The following is a 19,912-nucleotide window of genomic DNA, read 5'->3' as shown; positions in this document are numbered from 1 at the left end:
TGCATCGGGGAATGGCAGATTCCAGCTCTCCGGAAACGTACCTCTTGTTTGGGGTGGAAGCAAGAGGAGCTAAAGCAGCGGAGGCTTTTCACAGCAGATGTGGAAAAGCGCTCCCTGCTTCCTCTTTCTGCCAGAGCCACGCAGCATAGCCGTGCCGTGGGACCCTTCTGTGTTACAAATGTGCTGATGGCAGCGCGGAGCAGGGATGGCAGGAGAGCGTGGGGCGGTGTCTGCTGGTGCGGGCGCTGTTAAGGAACTCAGCCTAGTGTGAATGTTGAGACAAAGCCCCAGCTGTGTCCTTCCATGCCCTGGGGAGAGACATCCGGAGCAGAGCTCCGATCAGCAGCTGGGGTCTCCTTCCCTGCAGCAGGGCCAGGGAGGCAGCCGGGAGCCCTTGGTGCCCAGCCTGGAGCCTGGCAGCAGCTCCGCTGGGCTCCTGGGAGAGCAGGTCTCACGAGAGTGTGAAACGGGCTCTGCGTGGCTGGAAACCTGGCCGAGGTGTTGGGATGCTCTCAGACCTCAGCTGCGAGATGGTGGTTCGTTGCTTTGCTCACCGGGTGGCTGCAGTGGCATTCCTCCAAAGTGGCCGTCTCCAGAACACGTCACCATCCTGCTGGGATGCGTGGAGCTGGGAGGGGGCAGATGGTGCTGCTCTAACCAACAGGGAGAAGTCAGGCTAGGCTTTCATACTGCTGAGTGGGAAATGTGGTATTTGGTTGTCTTTGTCAGTATTTCCTCCAAGCTGACTTCAAATATTTAATGCTTTAAAAAATGCTGAACCACTTGCCATTTTGTCTGATGAAGAAGTCTGCATTTCAAGGGATCCCATCTGTGAGAAATCATCTTCAAAGCCGTTCTCCTTAGAGACGGCTGATGCAGGGAGGCTGGTAAAGCGGCAGCTCCGCACCCTTTCATGCTGTTTGTGTTCCTCACTGTGGCTAATGATGTGCAGTGGAGTAAAGCAGAACCCCCTCCTGCTTTGCGTCCTGGGTGTTGTGTGCTGGCACAACGCCGCAACAACTCACGCTGTGAGCGTGGCAGGCAAATGTTTACATGCAAATAGAAATATATTTTTGATGAATGTCATTTTAAAACACTTAAGAATGTTTGTGTATACATATGTATATATATGTTGCTGATTTTCTTAAAAATTTTGTAATTACTTTGGCCAGTAGACAGCCTCATCCTCTGGTCAGGTCCGTGTTCTCCCACCTTCTGGTTGCTAACCAAGTACAGGGTAGTCTTTCTGCCGTAGAGAACATCCCACTGGTGTCCTTGCTGAGGAAACCCTAGCTAGCTCTTACCAGCTCCGGCCCGATGGGGAGACCTCAGATGCCCGCAGGGAACGGTGCCTGCCCAGAGGAGCCCCTTGACAGGAAGGGATGCAAAACGCAGGTTTCCCATCTGTCAGATCACACCGATCCCTGCCTGTAGGCATTTTGCTTTTAGTTTCCTGGCTACTGGTGGGATATGTGGCAGTCCTTTCAGGTGGAGGGACCCTATGGTTCTGGCTTTCTGTAGCGTGGGGATGCTCAGCCTGGTGGGTGCTGTGCCCAAAGCCACATGGCTGAGTCCGGTCCATGTCTTTGGAGAAGCTTGTATTAGCAGTGTATTAGCTATTTTCACAGCAATAACTTGGTTTGAAATGTTCCTTTTTCCTGTTAAAACCTGTGATAGCAGCTGTATCTGGTTTTGTACACAAATTAAATCAACGTGAGCCTGTTTTGTATGATGGTGATGTTTGTGGCTCTGTTTTTTTCTTGTTGATATGTTCCGTTGTAGCCCTAGATATCCAGCTTGTACTTACTGTTCACATCTTCCCCTCACTTGTCTCTGGGCTGCTTCATGTTTTGTCATCTCAAGGTCATTTCTGGCAATTTCCAAGACCACTTCAGCTTGCTGTGGCTTTATTGCCATTATTCTATTAAGTATCTCGCCAGGGTAGCAAATGCAGGGGCAGATAGAAAGCTGAAAAACCAAAACTACAAAAGCAATTCTTCATGGGGCTTTCAGCCAGCAGGACTGCTTTTCATGGGCTCCTATCCTGCCCTTTTCATAAAACTGTCATCCAGCCTCGTTAAAACGGTGGTCTCGCTCCGGAACTTTATGTCAAGGCTGGCGGGCAGGCTGTGTGCAGGAACGGTCCAAGGCTGCTCGCCTGGGCGCCTGGGGAGGGGCTGCCTGCAGCGTGGGTGAAGGTGCTGGGGTCTCTGTCTGGAGCAGGTGGGGAGTTCTCCCTGGGACACGGGGAGGGGAACAGGGCTTTGTTCTGGAACGGCTCTCCGGCAGCTGGGGATGTATTAAAATTGGCTAACTCTGCAGATTGGCTGTTGCTGTTGATTCTCCGTTCATTTCGGAGCAGCCGGGAATTTTCCCCCAAGTGGTGTTAGGCGCCGCTGCTGTGGCAGCGTGCTTCTGGAGTCCCGCCGGCGGGATCGCTGGGTAATGCTCTCGCCAGAAATTAGGGAGGATTGCTGATGTGCTGCTCTCTTCCCGTGACTTGTTCCTTTCCCCTTTTTGCCTCCTTCCAGCAGCCCTGGGACACCCGTAGCAGCCCTTCCCAGCTGTGTATGTTTGCTCCTTTGGGATTTTACCCTTTTACAGTAGTCTCTCATGAAAGACACCGCTTGTCCCGCGTCTCCAAGCACTGCAGCAAAGGCTGCCTCCAGCCAAATGGGGCATTTGCCACGCTGGCTGGGGACTCTCCAGTGCCAAGAGCCTGCAGATGTGTACCACGGCCAGTGGCAGCAGTGATGGGGAGAGGGGAGGCTCAACACCTGCCCTTAGTTTTCCAGCTGATTCTTCTGCACAGTGCGTTGCTCACTGGAAATCCTAGGTTCAGGTGGGTGCGGGGACCCTGGGTGATCATAATGTGATTTGAGCTACTGGTACAACAGAAAAGCCGAACATGGTTGGAGGATGCGTGAGGCACGTGGGCACGTGCAGGGTGCCACCGTGCACAGTTGTGGTCTGCCTGCGGAGCGGGGGCTGGGAGGGAAGGAGTGCGATTGCTGCTGTACGTGCTGGGGAGAGGAAGGCTGTTGGAGCTGGAGGACCGATGAGGCACGGCAAGAACAATACGTGGATCATCAGCTGGTCGTGCAGAAATGGAGGCTGATGGTTAGAGGCCCATCCTTGAAAAGAAAACGCAAACCACCACCAAATCTTGAATCACTCCAGTTCTTGCTGCGCGTGGTCTGTGTTGGCGTGTCTTTGCCCACTGGAGAGCTGCAATAAGAACTGTTGGAGGAGGTCTCAGACAGCAACGCACCCTGTCCAGGTCGGCGCTTTTGGGGACAGGTCCCATACCCCACTCTTAAGTCAGCCGCTGTGCCAAGAGCACACAGTGGCTCTGAGAAATTCAAAGTCCCATCTGAACTGTAGGTGCCTTCTGGGTGTGGGAGGCTTTGCTGTAATCCTGCTGAGAATCGGGCCCGAGCAGAGGAGGTCTGCGCTGGCTGATGGCTCTGAGCTGTGGGGTGCATGCATGCGTGTGGGCGCACGGCCTGCGTGTGTACATAGAGAAGAGGATTTGCTTTTCCTGGAATACCAGTACTGTAGATGTTGGAGGAACTGAGCCTTTAGGAGAGCAAAAGGACAGTGGACGATTACTTTGCCAAGATGAACATGGGCCTTAAGCTCATTAAGGGGCTTGGCCTCTGCCTGCCGAAGAAGGGAGCTTTCAGTCCCTGGCTATTTGGAGACCGCTGTGCGTTACTGCCAGAGCTTTGTCTTCCCGAGACGGAGGGAGCCCCTCGGACACCCCAGCCATGCTGGCGACCCTGATGACAGCACTGTTCTTTGTGGTGAGAGCATTTGGACAGGTGAGTCTGCGCTGGCCTGGCAGCAGGTGGGGTTTAATGCTTTCCATTTTATTTCTAGGTGTGGGTTATCTTATTAAGGAAAGTGAGAGTAGTGGGGAATGCGGGCTTGGCATGTGGGCTGGGGATGCTCCGGCTCCAGCATGGCTGTGCCATGAACCCCTGCAGTGGTGTGCAGCTTGGTGGGTCAGCGCATCCTCAGCAAGTTGCCCGTGGCGTTGACTTGGGAGCATGTTTGAGTTTTTGTCACCGTCGCAGCAGCCAGTGTATCGGCAGCTGTGTAGAGTGCGGTTCCCTGTTGTGGCTGTGCATGCAGGAAGAAAGTGCAGGTGCTTGGGCTTCCCAGTCTGGCAAGCAAATGCTGCAAATGGGCATATCGAGTCCTGGAGCGCTGTGGGAAGCCCCCACCCTCCCCGTCTAGGGCTGTTCTCTGCTGGGGGAAGTGGAAATGTCTGCTGGGGGGCCATGGGCCGCATCCCCAGCCTGGCTGACTCTGAGGACAGGCAGTAGTTCCTGGTCCTGCTGACCATGCCTCCAGCTGCCGCAGCCCCTTCCCCAGGGCGGGTGCCCAGGGGTCCCACAGCGCTGCGCAGCAGCGTGCCTTGGCCCTGCTGCCTGACATGGGATGCAGCGGCAGGGAGTGACTGTCCCAGCATCAAGGCGCTGAGCCCTGCCTCCTGCCTCTCCTGCAGTCTCCAGACCAGCTCCTGCCCTCTGCAGTTTTCTGTCCCCAGAAATAATACCTCGGGGCAGGGAGAGGAGGCTGAGGTCTCTGCTTGCCCTGGTGGGAACGGTCTTCTGTGCCTCCTGCAACCAGGCCACGCTGCACAGGGGGTCTGGGCCACCCATACTTCATGCAGAGCCACGTGGCCTTGGCGCTACCCCCGAGCTCTGCAGCCCCACCACCTCCTGACGAGAATCACTCAGCAGTGCGGTGCTGAGCATCACCGTGGCTGTGCTCACCGGTGATGCACGTGGAGGAGCAGCAGCTCTTCTGCTTCTCTCCTTTCCCCTTGCCTGTTACCAACCCTTTCTGTGTCCAGCTCGGGACCAGCCTGTTCCGTGAAGAGCCCCTGCCGTACCTGGTGTACCAGCCCCTGCCCTGGCAGATCCAGTGTGTGACACAGAGCCGCCGCACCAGCCGGGACAGCGAGGTGAGGGCCGGCTGCTTCGCCCGCAGTCAGCCAAGGCACCCGCCTGGGGGGCGGCAGTGCCTGGTGCAGAAGGAGCAGCAGGCATCTGCTAACCCAACAGGCTGCTCGGAGCAGAAGGCTTGGGCAAGGGGGAGAGATTTTTCTCTTTCCCTTGAAAGAGAGAAAGTAGGGTAATGCCAGGAGGCAGGACAAGCCTGAATTTCTGTACAAATAGCTTTCCCACATTTCCCAGCTTATTTTTAGGAATGAAAATATCCTCTAGCAGACCTGGCATCCCAGGTGCTGCGGTTTCGTGGTGTAGAGACTGGAGTCGAGGAAACGAACCCAGCAAGTGTGGTTCTGTGCTGATTTGAAATGCAGATCTGGCGAGGCTGGCCTGTGCCAATGTACGTCCTAGGGTGCTACCAGCACAGCTCGCAGATCCGAGTTCTGACACAAAGCTCTCTTCTGCTTCTCCTTGGATGACTTTTGACAAATGCAGATTAATTAAGCAGTGCTCTGTAGTGCTCTTTAAGGGAACAACAGTGTGTTTGCAAGTTTCCCAAAGGGAACGGCTTGTGGAAAGCTTGGTGAGGCTCACCCTGTCCCTTTCAGAGCTTCGCAGGTGCCCCAAAAGGGACTGTTATCGCTGCCTCTGCCTGAGCTGTAACTAACTCTGTTGCATTTTTGTTCTCTACCTTTCTAGAGAGGCAGAAGCTCTCGGCACAACAGCATCTACTCAATTTCTGGAGAGAAAGGTGAGTACAGAGCAGGCAGGGAGACAGCAGTGCCCAAGTAGTAGGGGAAACTTATGGTTGTGACCATGGGATGCAAGAGAAGAGCAGGCATTGCAGTACCTGCACCCTTCTTGGCCTCTTTCCTCTTCCAAAATAGCCCTTACTAAAGTCACAGAGACAGATTTTTGGGAAGTCAGCTTTGTGGGAGGGAAGCCCTCTCGGACAGCTCTCTCCAGCCTATGGCTTGCTGGCTGTAGTGTGTGTTCAGTCAGTCCTCTTCCCTGTGGAGGGCACGTGGCTATGGACAGGCTGGTGAGATGTTTGTTAAAACCTACAGTACTGGCTGAATTTACAACAGTGTGTGTGTGCGCAAATCCTGCCTCCTTCATGCCATGAAACCTGCCCCACTGAAGCACATGGGTCAGTGTCCCCCAGAGCTGCCCCTCTTCCTCTTCTTGGACTGGCAAAACCACCCCGAATTCTCCCCCCTTTCCTCCTCCTCCTCCTTGCTCTTGTCTCTGAGACTCTCCCCCTTTGCTGAAGTCAAGCACTTAGCAAAGAGGATTTGGAGCACTTCTATTCTCAGAGCAGCTGGGGTGGCAATCAGATAAAGGCAGGTGGAACGATGCTCTGGCAGCGTGGGGCTGGGCAGGGTGCTGAGCTCGGCCGTTCTTCCACAGCAGATGGGCCACTTTAGCCAGCCTGGTCGCTGTTTTGGGGGGTCTCGCTGCCCTGTGAGTGGGTGAAGGTCCCCAGGGCTGCCTGGGGTGACAGCGGCGCTTGCCTTGGCGCAGCGGTGGGGTGCCACTGATGGGCTCCTTCAGCAGCTGCGTTTCTTGCAGAGCTCCTGGCAGCCCACAGGGCGAGGGGCTCCCTCCTGCAAACATACACAGGTGCACGAGCCGGTGGCTCCCCAGCCTCTTAGATGGTGGGCAGGATTCACAGCTGACAATGTATCTTGTTAAGCAGGGCAGGGGGGAGCCGATTCCCAAGGAGGACTCCTTTTATTTATCTTCTTACTTTGCGATTTCTTTTAGGATGTGAATAAAAATGGGTTCAGGTGACAGTGGTGAGTTTATACAGCGGCATCTGGCACCAGGATTTCTGATGGCTGCTCGGGGGGTGCTTAGCAGTGACACGCCGGCTTAAAGGAGCACTGCTGAGCGCCTTTGATTCAATTCCTGTTGAATTTCACAATACTTCCCTAATGTCACATTAAGCATGAGGTGGGGAGGGCTCCCATTTGTCAGTGTGAGAGCTTTATTGCTGTACAGTGCCAGGCTTTTTTTTCTAATCTTATTTGTGTGTGTGGAAGTAAGTGAGCATCATACTCGGTGATTAAACGTGGGGAAGCTGAGGTCTTTGGGGAGTAAAGCTGTGTAAATAGAGGGCTTAGCGCTGCCAGGGAGGCTGGGCTTTTCTTTGCCTCCTGTTCCCTGCTCCATATCCTTCTGCTCTGGAGATGCTCCCTGGGAGCTGGTGGCGTGGTGGTTTCGTGCTGTGGACTCTCCAGCCTCTTTCACCTCCATAGCGGAGGGCAGCCCTCCTGTCCGTGGGTGCTCTGGGGAGAGCCGGGGTCTGAGGAGGCCAGTCTGACCCTGGGGGAGGAGGTGTGTGTGGTGCCAGAGCCCTGCCCTGCTCAGTGGAGCCTGTTCAGGGCCCCTGGCACCACTGGTGCTCACTGCAATGCTCTGTTGTCACCCCAGGCAGCGTGACCCCTGATGCCATCAGCCAGAGCAAGTTCTTAAGCGATCCTTCCGAGAAGGCGGCCGTCACCATCCAGACCCACTTCAGGAGATACCAGCAGCAGAAGCAGGAGAAGAAGTAGATGTGTCAGCCACCTGTGCCCTGTACCGTCCCTCCTTTTTATCTGTTCTGTACCCCAGAGGGATTTGCGGCCGTGGTGACCGTGAACCTGCTCCCTGTAGCTTCTGGTGCGTGCACAGCTGTAGATGCTCTGCTGTTTGTGTTGCTCGCTGCTCAGGGTGAGATCTCTTTCCTGGTCAGTCCTTCCCCAGACAGCATTGCCTTGTGGGGCAGGGTACAGCTGGCAAGGGGACCTCAGCATCCAGGGAGTGACGCAGCGTTGACAAGCCTGTCCTTGGCAGCAGCAGCCAGGGCTGTGTAGTTTAAGACCCATCAGCTGTGTCGGTGGGAGTGGGCCCCCCACTGCTGGTAGCAGCTGTGGCTGCCCAGTTGCTGCCCAGGTGGGGCTTGTTTTGCCCAGCAATAACCCTCCCCTGTGCCTCCACCTCCACTCCACTCTGCTGCTGGAGCCGGGGTGGAACAACTGTCTTTGTCCCCTGCTCCAGGCAGCTGGCTCGCGGAGCTGCCGAGCACGGTGCCCCGGAGCTGGCCCGGGGCAGGAGCTGAGCCAAGCTGTGTGCTGACCATGAGCTGATCTTATTTTTCTTGGGGAGAACTGCCTGGGATGCCCCGGTTTCAGAGCAGGGATGGGGTGGGACTTGGTCTCCTGTGGCCGCATGTGCTGAGGCTGAACCCGCTCTCTGCCGAGTGGGGCTCCTTCCTGAGACAGCCCTCTGCTACCTCTGGCACTTGGGTTAGCAAAAAACCCAAACCCCTGTCCTGGTCTTGTGGTCCAGCAAAGCCCGACAGAGCCCTATTCCCGGCCTGGCAGGGACAGGACCTTGGGATTGTCCTGGGTTTTAACGCCCGTTTCCGAGCGCTGGCTTTTGGAGGGTGCAGAGTTGAGAGGGAGTATGAAAGCGCCGATCTGTGGACCGGCAGAGAAGCAGGAGGGCTGCTGTGGGCAGGGGGGTGTGCGGTGCCGGTGGGGAGGGTGCTGTGTGCTGTCCCACGGTGGCTGCTCTGTGGGATGGAGCGGGGCACGGCGGAGCTGCTGGCTGCCATCGGCGCTGCTCTGAGCGTGGTCTCCGCTGCCGCCTTGCTGGGTCTGATGCTGGGCTTTCCATGTGGAGCTCCTGGGCTGAGCCCCTGAGCCCTTTCTGTCCTCTTTGGCCACAAATATCCGCAGCCCTTCTCCCAAGGGCTCCATCCCCAGCTGCCCCTACTGATCTTCAGCTTCTCAGCGCTGGTGTTCTGTGTCTGGCTTCTGCTCGTGCTCAGTTACTGCCTCCTGGTTGCGGTTGGCATCTCCGGCTGCTCGTCGCTTTCTGGAGGCACGTCTGGAGAGCAGGGCTGGTGGTGGTGTGGTCTGTCACTGTGGTGGTGCCAGCTGCCAGGCTCTGCTGCGGGCAGCCAGAGCTGGCTGTGCCAGGAGCTGCGTGTGTGGCATGTAACGTGGTGTCTGGGGGTTTGCTGGAGCGCTGTGCAAGGCAGCTGGTAAAGCTGGTAAACCCAAACTAGCTCTCTGCCTTCAATGGGAAATGGTCAACACACTCACACGCACCCACCCCCGCCAAGCTCAAAAATCCAGAGTTTGGTTAGTGTGGCTTGTCCTTCGGCTCCCGGTTTGTTACTGTGTGCAGCAATGTTGGGAGAGCCGCTGCTGCTGCAAGGGCAGGGGGCTCGCTGGGAGCAGGGGGTGCTGGGGTCTTATGGTTGGGTGCTGGAAATTTGGACTGTGTTAAATGATGCGAGGCCAGGGTTTGGAACTGCTGGGGAAGGGAGGGTGAAGAATTCTTGCTAAGATGTAGAAGGAAATCCATACTAGCCAATTACAATAAAGAGGTATTAATCTGTGGTAATCTGTTCTTCTTCTTATCTTGCTAATCCACTTACTCTCATGGCTGAGAACACGCTTGCCTTTTCTTGCCTCTTCTATTTAAAGTCTGGGATTGGCATTTCAGTGGTGCTGCATGGCTGCCGAGCTGTGACATTGCTCTGAGATGGGGGTAGGCACTTGGCTGTCTTTAAAACCTGTACCACGTAAAGCTTTTGAAGTCTAATGTGCACTGAGCTGTTCTGGAAATCATTGGAAAAACACTTGAGGTGCTAGTTTGCTTGGCAGCACTTTCCACTGATGTTGGGGAAAGACAGAGGGGCAGGAGGGGTTTCACTCAAAGGCGAACGTTAACCTGCGTGAGACAGAGCTGATTTCTGGATGAGGTGACATGGGCTGCAATGTGCAGGCGCTGCTGTGGGGAGCCACAGATCCCCCGGGGTGGTGAGGGGGTTGCAGCCCAGCGAGGGGCCCGGGATGCTGTGGATGATGCGAAAGGCTGAGCTGCTGCTGCCCGTCCCCCAGCCTCTCTGGCCCCTCAGCATCTTCCCTGGATGACTTGCATTAAAGGTGAGCCAAGCCAGCGCTGTGTGGTTCCGAGGGACCCGGTCAGAGCTGCGCAGCGTGATCTTCAGTGTTCAGTTGCCTTTGCTCATGTTCCGTCTACAAAAGCCGTACAAAATCCATGCGCTCCTTGCATGCTAAATTGGAAACTTACCATTTTTTTTTTCTCCAAAAAGCTGTTACAATTGAGTGAGTAAGAAATGTCATGCGTAGAAGTAAATGCTATTCAGAACAGATCTTTGGTTTGTTTCTTAAAGCTGAATCCCAAACCAAACGCAGCATGCATGCTGCAGCAGCAGCCTAGCCCTGTTTCATGCATGGAGTTGGAGGCTGGCTGATTCCTCTTGACTTGAATTCTCAGCACATCAAAACCAGAGGCTCCGGATGCAGGGCAGTAACCCAGATCCTCGTTCCAAGTGTGGGGGAAATGGCTGGCAGAGGCAGAGCAGCACAAGCAGCAGTTCAGGCAGAGGAATTGCAACGTCCTAGAAGGGGAACCAAACCCTATCTATAAACTGTCTGTCCCCAAGGAAAGCTTTACAGGGAAGTAAGGTGTTGATACGGGGTTTGGTGCAAAATCACAAGTGGGAAATATTAGCACTGGCGTTGTGGCATCAGGCACGGTCCCTGATGCCTTCCCACCAGCCTGTATGAAAGTGCAATTAGACTCCTCTGGAAGGCAAAGTTCTGCTCTGGGTAACTAAACTGTTAGTAACAGCATTAGCTATTTTTGTCTTCCTGGGGTAGCGGAACAGGTAAGGCAGGTTACCAGCCCTGGGCCGCCTGCCTTGGCTTTAGCTGCTCTTGCTTTCACTGTCAGGTGTGCACGTACAAAAGGGGAAGGTGTAACTGGCATTTCTTTGGTGGTTAATTGCTATGGCTGGTGGTAAAAGCCAAGAGGAAAGTAAGAACAAAGCAAGGTGGGGAGCCATGCCCTGCTTCCCTGGGCTTTACCACATTGTGCTGTGATGTGGTGGAGCTGCGCGGCGCTGTCCTGTGGGAGCTGTGCACTGTTGTGCTGTCCTGTGTCATGATTCACCACGATGGGAGGCAGCGACGCCATGATTCATGTGCTGGATTCACTGGGCTTCGCTGTGCTGTGCTGTGCTTTGCTGCTGCACCGCCACTCATCGTGCTCAGCTGTGACTGAGGACAACGGTGCTGTGCTTCACCTCCTGCGCCCGTGCAGCGCAGTGCAGTGCTGCGCTGCGCTGGGGAGCAAGAGCCTTCCTGCGAGCCAGTCGCTGTGCGTTGCGGGATTCACGCACGATCCTGGAGCTGCACTGCCCTTCCCCTGCGCTCCTGGAGCAATGCCACGCCGTGCCGGGTCTGTGCAGCCGGTCACCCCTCTGGTGACTGTCCTGCACAGTGGCTCATCCTGAGCTGCAGCTAGCCAGCACTTTCCAGCACTTTGGCACGGTGGGAATAAGTACCACTTACCTGGGGCGTGGGTGCTGTGGCACAGCCCAGCAGTTGCTGGGGCATCCTGCTCAGTGGTACCCATCCCAGGACCCTGCTCCCATCCCTTCCCCTCCTCCTGTCCCGGGGCTCTGCCGGTTGGCACAGCTCGGCGGGAAAGCGGGCACGGCTCGGCACCGCGTGCCCCTGGGCTTCGGCAGCATGTGTTTGACTGCCTGGATGTGTCTGGGCTGTCCCTCTCCATCCTCCTGTGACATCCTGGCCCAGCTACTGCCCTGCTCACTTAACAAACGCCCACATATAAACATAACCTTTATTGCACACAGCGCTGGGTTTTTTTTCATAGAAAAAGGTATTAACACATAAGCATTTGCAAATTGAAGCAACTCCTGCTGTTTTCAGAACAGTAAAATAGCATGCAATGTCTTTTGAGACGTTCCTTTTTAAAACCACCGACAAGATCAGGGAAAAAAAACAAAAGTCGCTGAGTCTTTCCTTGTGCCCCTTTCAAAATGATGTGAAATATATATATATATATGTTTACATATATATTATATTTTTAAATCTGTAACATCAAATTCTTTGTGCCCTGGTTTCTTTTTCTGTTCGGAGAAGAAGAAAATAGCTTCATTTATACAAAAGAGTTCATTATGTACAAGTTTGTTAATTAAATATAAATGGTGCAGGGAAACGAGCAGTGTCCGTCGCGGGTGGTCTCTCCGCTTGCCACCCTACACCAGCGTGTAGGACTTGGAGTAGGCTCCAGCACCCTGTTTTTGAGACCTGCCTACACCTGATGTGCTCATTTCTAGGAGTGAGTCCCTGGAGCCCCCCACTTTGGAGTGTGTGGGCACCCGCACCTCGGCGGTGGCAGCAGCAGCGGGCTCGGTGGCGGGGGGTGCCGGGGCGGCGCTGGTGGCGGGTGCAGCGGCGGTGCTCGTCGCGCCGGGCATGGGGAGAGTCCGTTGAGGTAAGGTGGTTGCGGCGGAGGCGGGGGGAGGCAGGCCCAGGGGCTTGCTGCCGGGCTCCAGCGTCATGTGCCGGGCTTGCGCGTGGTACGCCCGGGCGAGGTTTCGGATGGAGGCTTCCCGCGGCGGCACCACGGGGCAGGGCTCGTGGGTGTCGGGCTTGCGGAAGAAGGCTTCCGACTTGACATAGAGCGGCAGGTTGCAGTAGTCACCTGCAAAGGGAAGCAGAGCAGGGTGAGGCGCTGGGGCATCGTATATAGGACATGCAATACAACCAGCCCGCAACTCGGCACGCTCTGAGCAAGGCAATGTATAGAGCACGGCAAAACGCAACATTCAGTGTTTCCGTAACACTCGACAGGACACGTTATGTGGGTGTAATGCTAAATGTATCTGCAATAAAACGATACCGTACAACACTCTAAAAACATTCATTCTTTTACATATAATGTCATCTGTAATAAATAACACTGTGCAATATGTATTATGTATGCAGGCTATATTGTGTTATATCTGAGAACATTAGCGTGTGATAGAAACCAGTAGTATCTATGGTGGTATATATCAACCACATTCTCTTCTGTAATGTATTTTGTGTAAGTATTTCTACTGCATTCAAAACATCTATTATGGTATAACAGGCTGTTTACACCAGCACAGTATAATATTTGACATACAGTACACATCAGTGTTTTATACTATAGTGTGCTACAATAATAGATTATGCTATGTTGTGTTGTGTATCTTAATTTAAGGATATATGTATATATAAGACTGCATTATATTGTCTTATGTTGGCGTTATGTATTATATCATAAAAGTATAAACATGTAGTTTATTGGAAAACATATATAACACTATTGCTTTTAATTGTATATGTTCTGTAACACAAAAATTACTACACTAATGCATTACGCTGTCTTTTTTAAATAGCATTATAGCGTCTCCTACAGTATAATGCAATCTTTTAGTGCAAATATGTGATACTGAGTATATAAATTATGTAAACTAATATATAGAAAATCCATTTTAAATATACGTATTACAGAATTTATAGTTAAAATAAGATATGCATATCCAGTATACGTATTATTTTTTCATAGTACTTCTCAAAGGAGTATTAGCTACACTGCATAATATATTGCATCTCTAGATATAATGTGTGTAGGGTACTGAATGGTGCTGAGAGTCGGGTCCTGAGTGGTCGTAGGCACTGCCTGTGGCGTGAGCACTCCTTCCCCTGCCTCCCGTGACAGGACACCGCAGCCTTGCGCAGGGAGGGGAAGGGAGGGGGGGAGAAATGCAAATAGTAAGAAAAAAAATTAAATGGGGAAAAAATGGCAGGAAGCTAAATGGGAGGAAAGGAGAGGGGAAAAGTGCAGAAAAGAAATGTGAGGAGAGGTGAAAAGGCACAAAGTAATATGAAGATAAGCTGAGAAAACTGAAGAAAAGAACAATGAAGAGAAGAAGCCGGGGGGGGCGGGACAGAGGGGAACCGGGAGGAGAACGAAGGCAAATGGGGGCAAACAGGGGTGAACAGAGGTGAATGGGGGTGAACGGAGGCGAACCGGGGGGAACCAGCAGGAATGGAGGCGAACTGGGGGGGGGAACAGAGGCAAACCAGGGAGGAACCAGGGGGGTAATGAAGGCGAATGGCAGGGAACCAGGGCGAATGGAGGCAAAGAGGGGCGAACCAGGGGGAACCGGGGGGGAACGGAGGTGAACCGGGAGGGGAACCAGGGTGAACTGTGGGGAACAGGGATGAACTGGGGCGAACAGAGGCGAACCAGGGCGAAGGGTGGCAAACTGGGGGGAAGCAGCAGGAATGGAGGCAAACCAGGAGGAACGGGGGCGAACGGAGGTGAATGGAAGTGAAGCAGGGGGGGAATGGAGGTGAATGGTGGGGAACTGGGGTGAACCAGGGGGAACGGAGGCGAATGGAGCAGAACTGGGGTGAACCAGTGGGAATGGGAGTGAACCGGGGAGAACCAGGGGGAATGGAGGTGAACAGGGTGGAACTGGCGTGAACTGGGGTGAATGGAGGAGAACTGGGGTGAACGGAGGGGAACCAGGGCAAACTGAGGGGAACCGGGGAGAACCAGGGGGAATGGAGGCAAACTGGTGCGAACTGGGGGGAATGGAGGGGAACCGGGGCGAACGGAGAGGAACTGGGGCAAATGGAGGGGAACCAAGGGGAACCAGGAGGGGGATGGAGGCGAATGGTGGGGAACTGGGGTGAGTCAGGGGGGAACTGTTGCGAATGGAGGGGAGCCGGGGGGAACCGGTCAGGAGAGGAAGAGCAACAAGCAGTGTGAAGAGAAGTGAGAAGAAAAATGTGAAGAGAAGAAAAAAACGGTGAAGAGACATGAGGAGAAAAACCCTGGCGCTGTTTGGTTTTCATTTGGTTCTGTGGGGATCTTTTCCCAACCCCAGCGTGTGCTGGCGGGGCTCCCCGCACCACCTCTGGCTGTCACCCATCCCCGGGGCACCCTGCACCCATGCCGGGGGGACCCACAGCACGGGGAGCTCCCCCTCCAAAGCGCTGGAGAGAGCTGCTTCTCCCCGCTCCTCTCCTCCCTTCTCTCATTAAAGGTACCAAGAGAGAAAAAAACAAAAATAAAGCAGCAGCGGCAGCAGCAGCGTACAGCTACAGCTACAGCCAAAGCGCGGGCGTACGTACTCTTGCTGGCCCGGTGCGGGATGGGCACGGCCACGCTCTTGCCCCGCTCGCTGTCCTGGGGTTTGGGGGGGGAGGCTGTGAAGCGACAGATGCCAGGCTCTGAGGGGGTGCTCATGGAGGTCATGCTGTCGGCGTTGTCGGTGGTGCCCGTGGTCATCTGGTCAGAGGAGCTGTCGGAGATGAAGCACTCGGTGATCTCGAACTTGGCGTGCTGCAGCTGCTCCTCCAGCTTCGCGTGCTCGTAGGCACGTGCCAGCTCCTCGTAGGTAGACGAGGCACTCTCTGTCGACACCATGCTGTTCCGCCCCTTGTCTGCGGAGAAAAGGATGAATCACATAGCTGGGAATTTTCCCTGGGAATGCCGTTTTCCACATCATGTCACCATAGGAACGCCCAGGCTGTCCCCACTGAGGAGCCACCACAGAGCCCTGCAGGCACATGCTCCCAGCGCACACCAGAGCGGCCACATCCAGTAACCCGGAGCTCAGAAACTCCCAGCAGAGCCAGGAGCACGGGGCAGGGGCCACCCCCACCCACCCCCAACTCGGAGAGAGCACGAGACCCGGCACAAGAGCCAAGGGCCCGTTACCTGCAACTGTGTAATTAGTACAACATCATCAAACACTACAAATCGGAGCACACATCTCGGCACCGCTGCTTTTAGCCAACAGCAAGTGGCTCTTGCAGGGAAAGTCACGGTTCCACTGTCCCTTGAACTAACGGTAAATTCCCTGCTGCCTCCCCAAGCCGCGGCGTACCCGTGTCCTGAGAGAGGCTGGCACTGTAGCTGTCGCTCTCGGTGACAGTGATGCCGTGCTGGGAGCCCACTGTCCTCCAGTCAGAGGTGAGGGTCCGTGCAGGGGTGGACGCCTGGCACTTGGTGAGGGTCCACTGGCTGGAGTACCGGTTGCGGGTGCCATGTGCAGACTTCACAGTCTTTCTTGACACGGGGTCTAAGGCACAAAGGTGACAAGAGTCACAGCAAGTCACTCCAGAAACAGGGCAGGATGCTGTCCCACCTCCCTGGAGTGCTGCCTGCTCCTCCTGCCCTTACCAACTGCTGCTTTTACGTGTGGGGGGACAGAAGCACCCCTCCAGCAGGGAACACGTGGGGACCAGCCGTGGTGCCCCTGCGCTGATCCCAGCAAACCACCCCAGCCCCACATGCGCAGCCACTCACTGGTGCCGGGGCGGATGTCCGACATGTCGATGAGGGGCCCCGTGTTCTGGATCAGCGCCGGGTGATGCAGTGAGACGCCTGTGCAAAAGCTCTGGGGGTTCACTGCCTGACTGAACTCCGTGTCGGTCACCGGGATCGTGGCTTTGTCATCCCCTGCAGGAAGAACCTGCAGCTCAGACCACTTTCTCTAGCCAGGAGCTCGCTGCAGGCACCAGGTAGCCCACGCTTAGTGCTGCCGCAGGGTCCCCGGGCTTCCCCACCGGGGCACAGGGGCACACGTGGATGGGGACTTGCCTGGCGGTTCTGCAGGCAGGGCAACGGTGCGACAGCAACACCCAGCGAGGCAGAGCCTGGCCGGGGACACTGCTGCGGGTGCTGCCAGCACAGCCAGCAATGGCGCAAGGGGAGCAGGACCCGCCCTGCCTTGCCATGGGGTAGGAAGGGGATATCCTGGGGACACCACAGGCTTCTTGGGGCCAGGCAGGATGCCAGCCCATGTCCCGTCCCCGGGCAGGTGCTGCCGTGGCCAGGGTTGGGGCTCCACGCTGCAGGGAGGGCGCGGTGCTTACCCAGCTGTTTGATGCCTTCCTTGTCCTCGATGAGGAGCTGGACCCGAGGGATGTCTATGTGCAGTCGGGGGCCCTGCGGGGGACCCTTCACCGGCGTGTCAAAGCTGCGGTTATTCTTGCTGTGAGGTAAGAGGGGACGCAGACCCGGCGATTACCGGAGAGAGCCTCAGCGGCTCAAGCCTGGCAGGGGCTGGGGCTTGCCACCAGCCAGCCCACCCGGGGCTCAGCTGTCCCCCAGGTGAGCTCCAGTGTGGGTGACAGGACCCTCCAGCAGGCAGAAGCACCAGGCTGCCGTGCTACAGTGGCCAACACAACCTTCACAGGTCTGAGACAAGTCATCAGGGCTGAACCTGAGCTTAAAAGCATCTAGGATCACCCCCGCCAGCCAGCATTCCCCACCCACCGCCCACCACCCGCAGCTCAGAGACCCACCTGATCAGCATTTCAGCCAAGCTCTTGGCATCTGTGCAAGAGACACAAACAACAACAATAAAATTTTTTTTTGAGAGAGCTCTTTAGGGCGTCATGAGCTGCTCCAGGAAAGGCACAGCTCCGTGGTCCAGTCCCGTGTGCTGTGCTCTCTGAGCCCCATCTCACCTCGAAGTCTCTTCAGCCGCTTCTCCTTCCTCTTCTTGCGGATGATGAAGAGCAGGGCCACTCCCAGCGTGGCCAGGATGACGGGGCAGGCGATGGTGAACAGCTTCTTCACATCATCACCCTCCCCTTGGGCAGACTTGATAGGGGGGATGGTGCCTAGGGCAGAGCACGGGTGCGTGGGTGGTCAGCACTGCCGGGAGCCCCCCACTTCGGCGGTGTGGCCCCATCCTTGTCCCCCCACTCACTGCCATCGTAGTCCAGCGTGGCGAACTGCATGGTCTCGTTGCCGCAGCCGGCACTGTTGCAAGCCTTCATGCGGAGCTCGTACCACGTGGCCTCGCGCAGCTCCGTCAGGAACACCTCGCCGGAGCTGTTGGTGCGGAGGCTCTGCCAGACCCAGTTGCCCTTGGGCCGGTACTCCAGGACGATGGCAGTGATGGGGCAGCCCCCGCTGCTCCAGCCCTGTAGGTTGAGCCTGGCGTGCGTGGAGTTGATGTGGGTGAAGAGGTGCTGGTCCTTGCTGAAGGAAGGCTCTGCGGGAGAGGAGCCATCAGGAGGGCTGCTGTACAGAGGGGACCGCAAGTGCCCGCCTGCAGGGCAGGGACATTGTGGGGCAGGCTCACCTCTGCCGTGGGTCTTGGCTTCGATGATCTCACTGATACGGCCGGCCCCCACACTGTTCTTGGCTGCCAGCTTCACCTTGTACCAGGTGCCGCACTTGAGGCTCTCCAGCTTGAAGGAGCGCTCGGAAGAGCTGATGAACACGTCCTTCCACTCCTCACTGTTGTCCACTGAGTACTGGAGCACGAAGCCTGTGGGAGCAAGGACAGGGCAGTCACCTCTGGGCACGTGGGCTGCCAGGGAGTGGCAAGCAACAGCCGGGCATGGCGGAAGAAGTGGTTACTGCTGGCACGCAGAGCCTGCCCAGTACCCTGCACCCCCTTGGGGACATCCCGTGGCCAAGCCCGATGCAGCCTGGCAGTGCCAGGGCACCTGTTACACACCGACTCTCGCCCAACTGCACACATGTGATGGTGATGGAAAGGCAGCCCTCTGCTCTCACGCTGCTGACGTGGGTTAGCTAGCACAAACCCATCAGCAGGGGTGAGCTGCTGCCCTCTGGACCCTCCACACTCCCTGAATAGAGGTTGACTCGTCTGCCTGCTCTGCCTACCACACAGGCCCAGGCAAGAGGTGCACAGGCACCCCCAGCAGCTAGCCCCCTCCCGAGAGCTCTACCAGAGCCCCCTGGGTGCTCCCCCATGACCCACTCCCCACCTGCTCCCCTGTCTGCGCATCGCCTGCCTCCAGTGCCACCAGCACGGCCCCCATCGCTCGGCTGCACACAGGAACACGAAACATGATTGATTGGTGCGAGGCTATAAAGGGAAAGCCAGAATTAACTAGCTCCCTTGGGAAGCCGCTAGGAAGTTGCTTCTGTCATTGCATGCTGCCGCCTCTTCTCCCTTCATTAAGAATATTACGAAGCACACCGTGTCCTAGATGATCAAACCTGTTACACCACTGTCACAAGACACCTGAAGACGGATCACCAGGGTTTCCCGGGGAGGGGCAGGCACACAATCGGAGCTTTGGGCGAGCGATACGCTGCCGAGTACATCGGTGCCCCCCAAGGCAGCACATCTCTGCTGCTCTGCCTGTCCTGACCTTTTTGACTACAATCCCAAACTTTCATGGCACATTGATAGATTTGGTTCTTTTTTGCAGGTTATTTGGCAATTCTCAAATCAAAACAACAGAGAAAACAGGCTTTCTGCCTTTGCACGTGAGCCACGAGCCACGTAAGGCAGAGCGTGCAGGACCACTCCCGGTGCCAACGCCAGCCGAGTGCCAGCGCGGTGATGCCCAAGGACCCACGCAAAGGCACACGTGGTCCTCGTGGCACTGCTCTGTGAGCACCCAGCTCCAGCTCAGGCAGAGCAGGGCTGAGGGAGGGGATGCCTCTTGCACCTGCCTGGTGTGAAAGCTTCCCTGCAGCAGGGGGATGGGGATGCCAGGACCTTCCCACAGGCACATGCCTTCCTGGCCATGTCGAAGCCAGCCCCGGCACCCCCACACTGCCCACGAAGCCTGGCACCCTGGTGCCTGCCACCGGTTATTTATTTATTTTGTACATGCAGCATGTTTTTAATATTTCTAATCCAATTATAACCAAATTTATCAACAGAGTCCGCTGGAGTGAAAGGCTGCTGGCTGGGGAGATTTGCTTGTAATTACTTTCATGCTTTTAATTAATTGTAAGCGAGGTCTCCTTCCTCACTCCCCACTCCCCCCCTCTGCGTGCAGCTGTTTCAATGTCTAATTCCTGAGATGAATCAGAGCAGAAAGGAGGCTCTGGAAGGCAGTGGTGCTCCTGGAGCCCTCCTGAAGCCCCTCAGCCTGCCAGGGATGGGGGATGATGGGGGATGGGGGAAAAATCCTGCCCTGTCAGGTTCAGAGTCCATCAATGCAGGAGACACGGACCAGCCACAGGGCTGGCCCTGGCCACCAGCACCTGAGCGATTAATGACATGTCCTTTGTTAGCTACTTCAATCCCTGCATCTTGTCCAAACCACCTTATGAGCCCCTTCATTAGGACT

General features: G+C 55.8%; 1 protein-coding gene across 1 annotated transcript in view; it reads right to left on the bottom strand.

The window, feature by feature from the left end:
- Nucleotides 1–11,616: 11,616 nt before the first annotated feature.
- The window catches only part of DSCAML1 (DS cell adhesion molecule like 1), a 113,927-nt gene continuing 105,631 nt past the window's right edge, over nt 11,617–19,912 (bottom strand). Inside the window, exons 25-33 of the mRNA XM_055819441.1 lie at nt 17,935–18,123; nt 17,557–17,844; nt 17,312–17,467; nt 17,147–17,177; nt 16,715–16,833; nt 16,146–16,298; nt 15,724–15,918; nt 14,966–15,277; nt 11,617–12,497 (exon numbers count right to left, since the gene is read on the bottom strand). Coding sequence (XP_055675416.1) covers nt 12,049–12,497; nt 14,966–15,277; nt 15,724–15,918; nt 16,146–16,298; nt 16,715–16,833; nt 17,147–17,177; nt 17,312–17,467; nt 17,557–17,844; nt 17,935–18,123 — 1,892 coding nt within the window. The 3' untranslated portion in view covers nt 11,617–12,048. The remainder of the gene's footprint in view (nt 12,498–14,965; nt 15,278–15,723; nt 15,919–16,145; nt 16,299–16,714; nt 16,834–17,146; nt 17,178–17,311; nt 17,468–17,556; nt 17,845–17,934; nt 18,124–19,912) is intronic.

This window comes from Falco peregrinus, chromosome 15 (assembly GCF_023634155.1).
Source record: "Falco peregrinus isolate bFalPer1 chromosome 15, bFalPer1.pri, whole genome shotgun sequence".
Classification (NCBI taxonomy): Eukaryota; Metazoa; Chordata; class Aves; order Falconiformes; family Falconidae; genus Falco; species Falco peregrinus.
The sequence above is the reverse complement of the archived record's forward strand: the minus strand, read 5'-3'. Positions and strand labels throughout refer to the sequence as shown.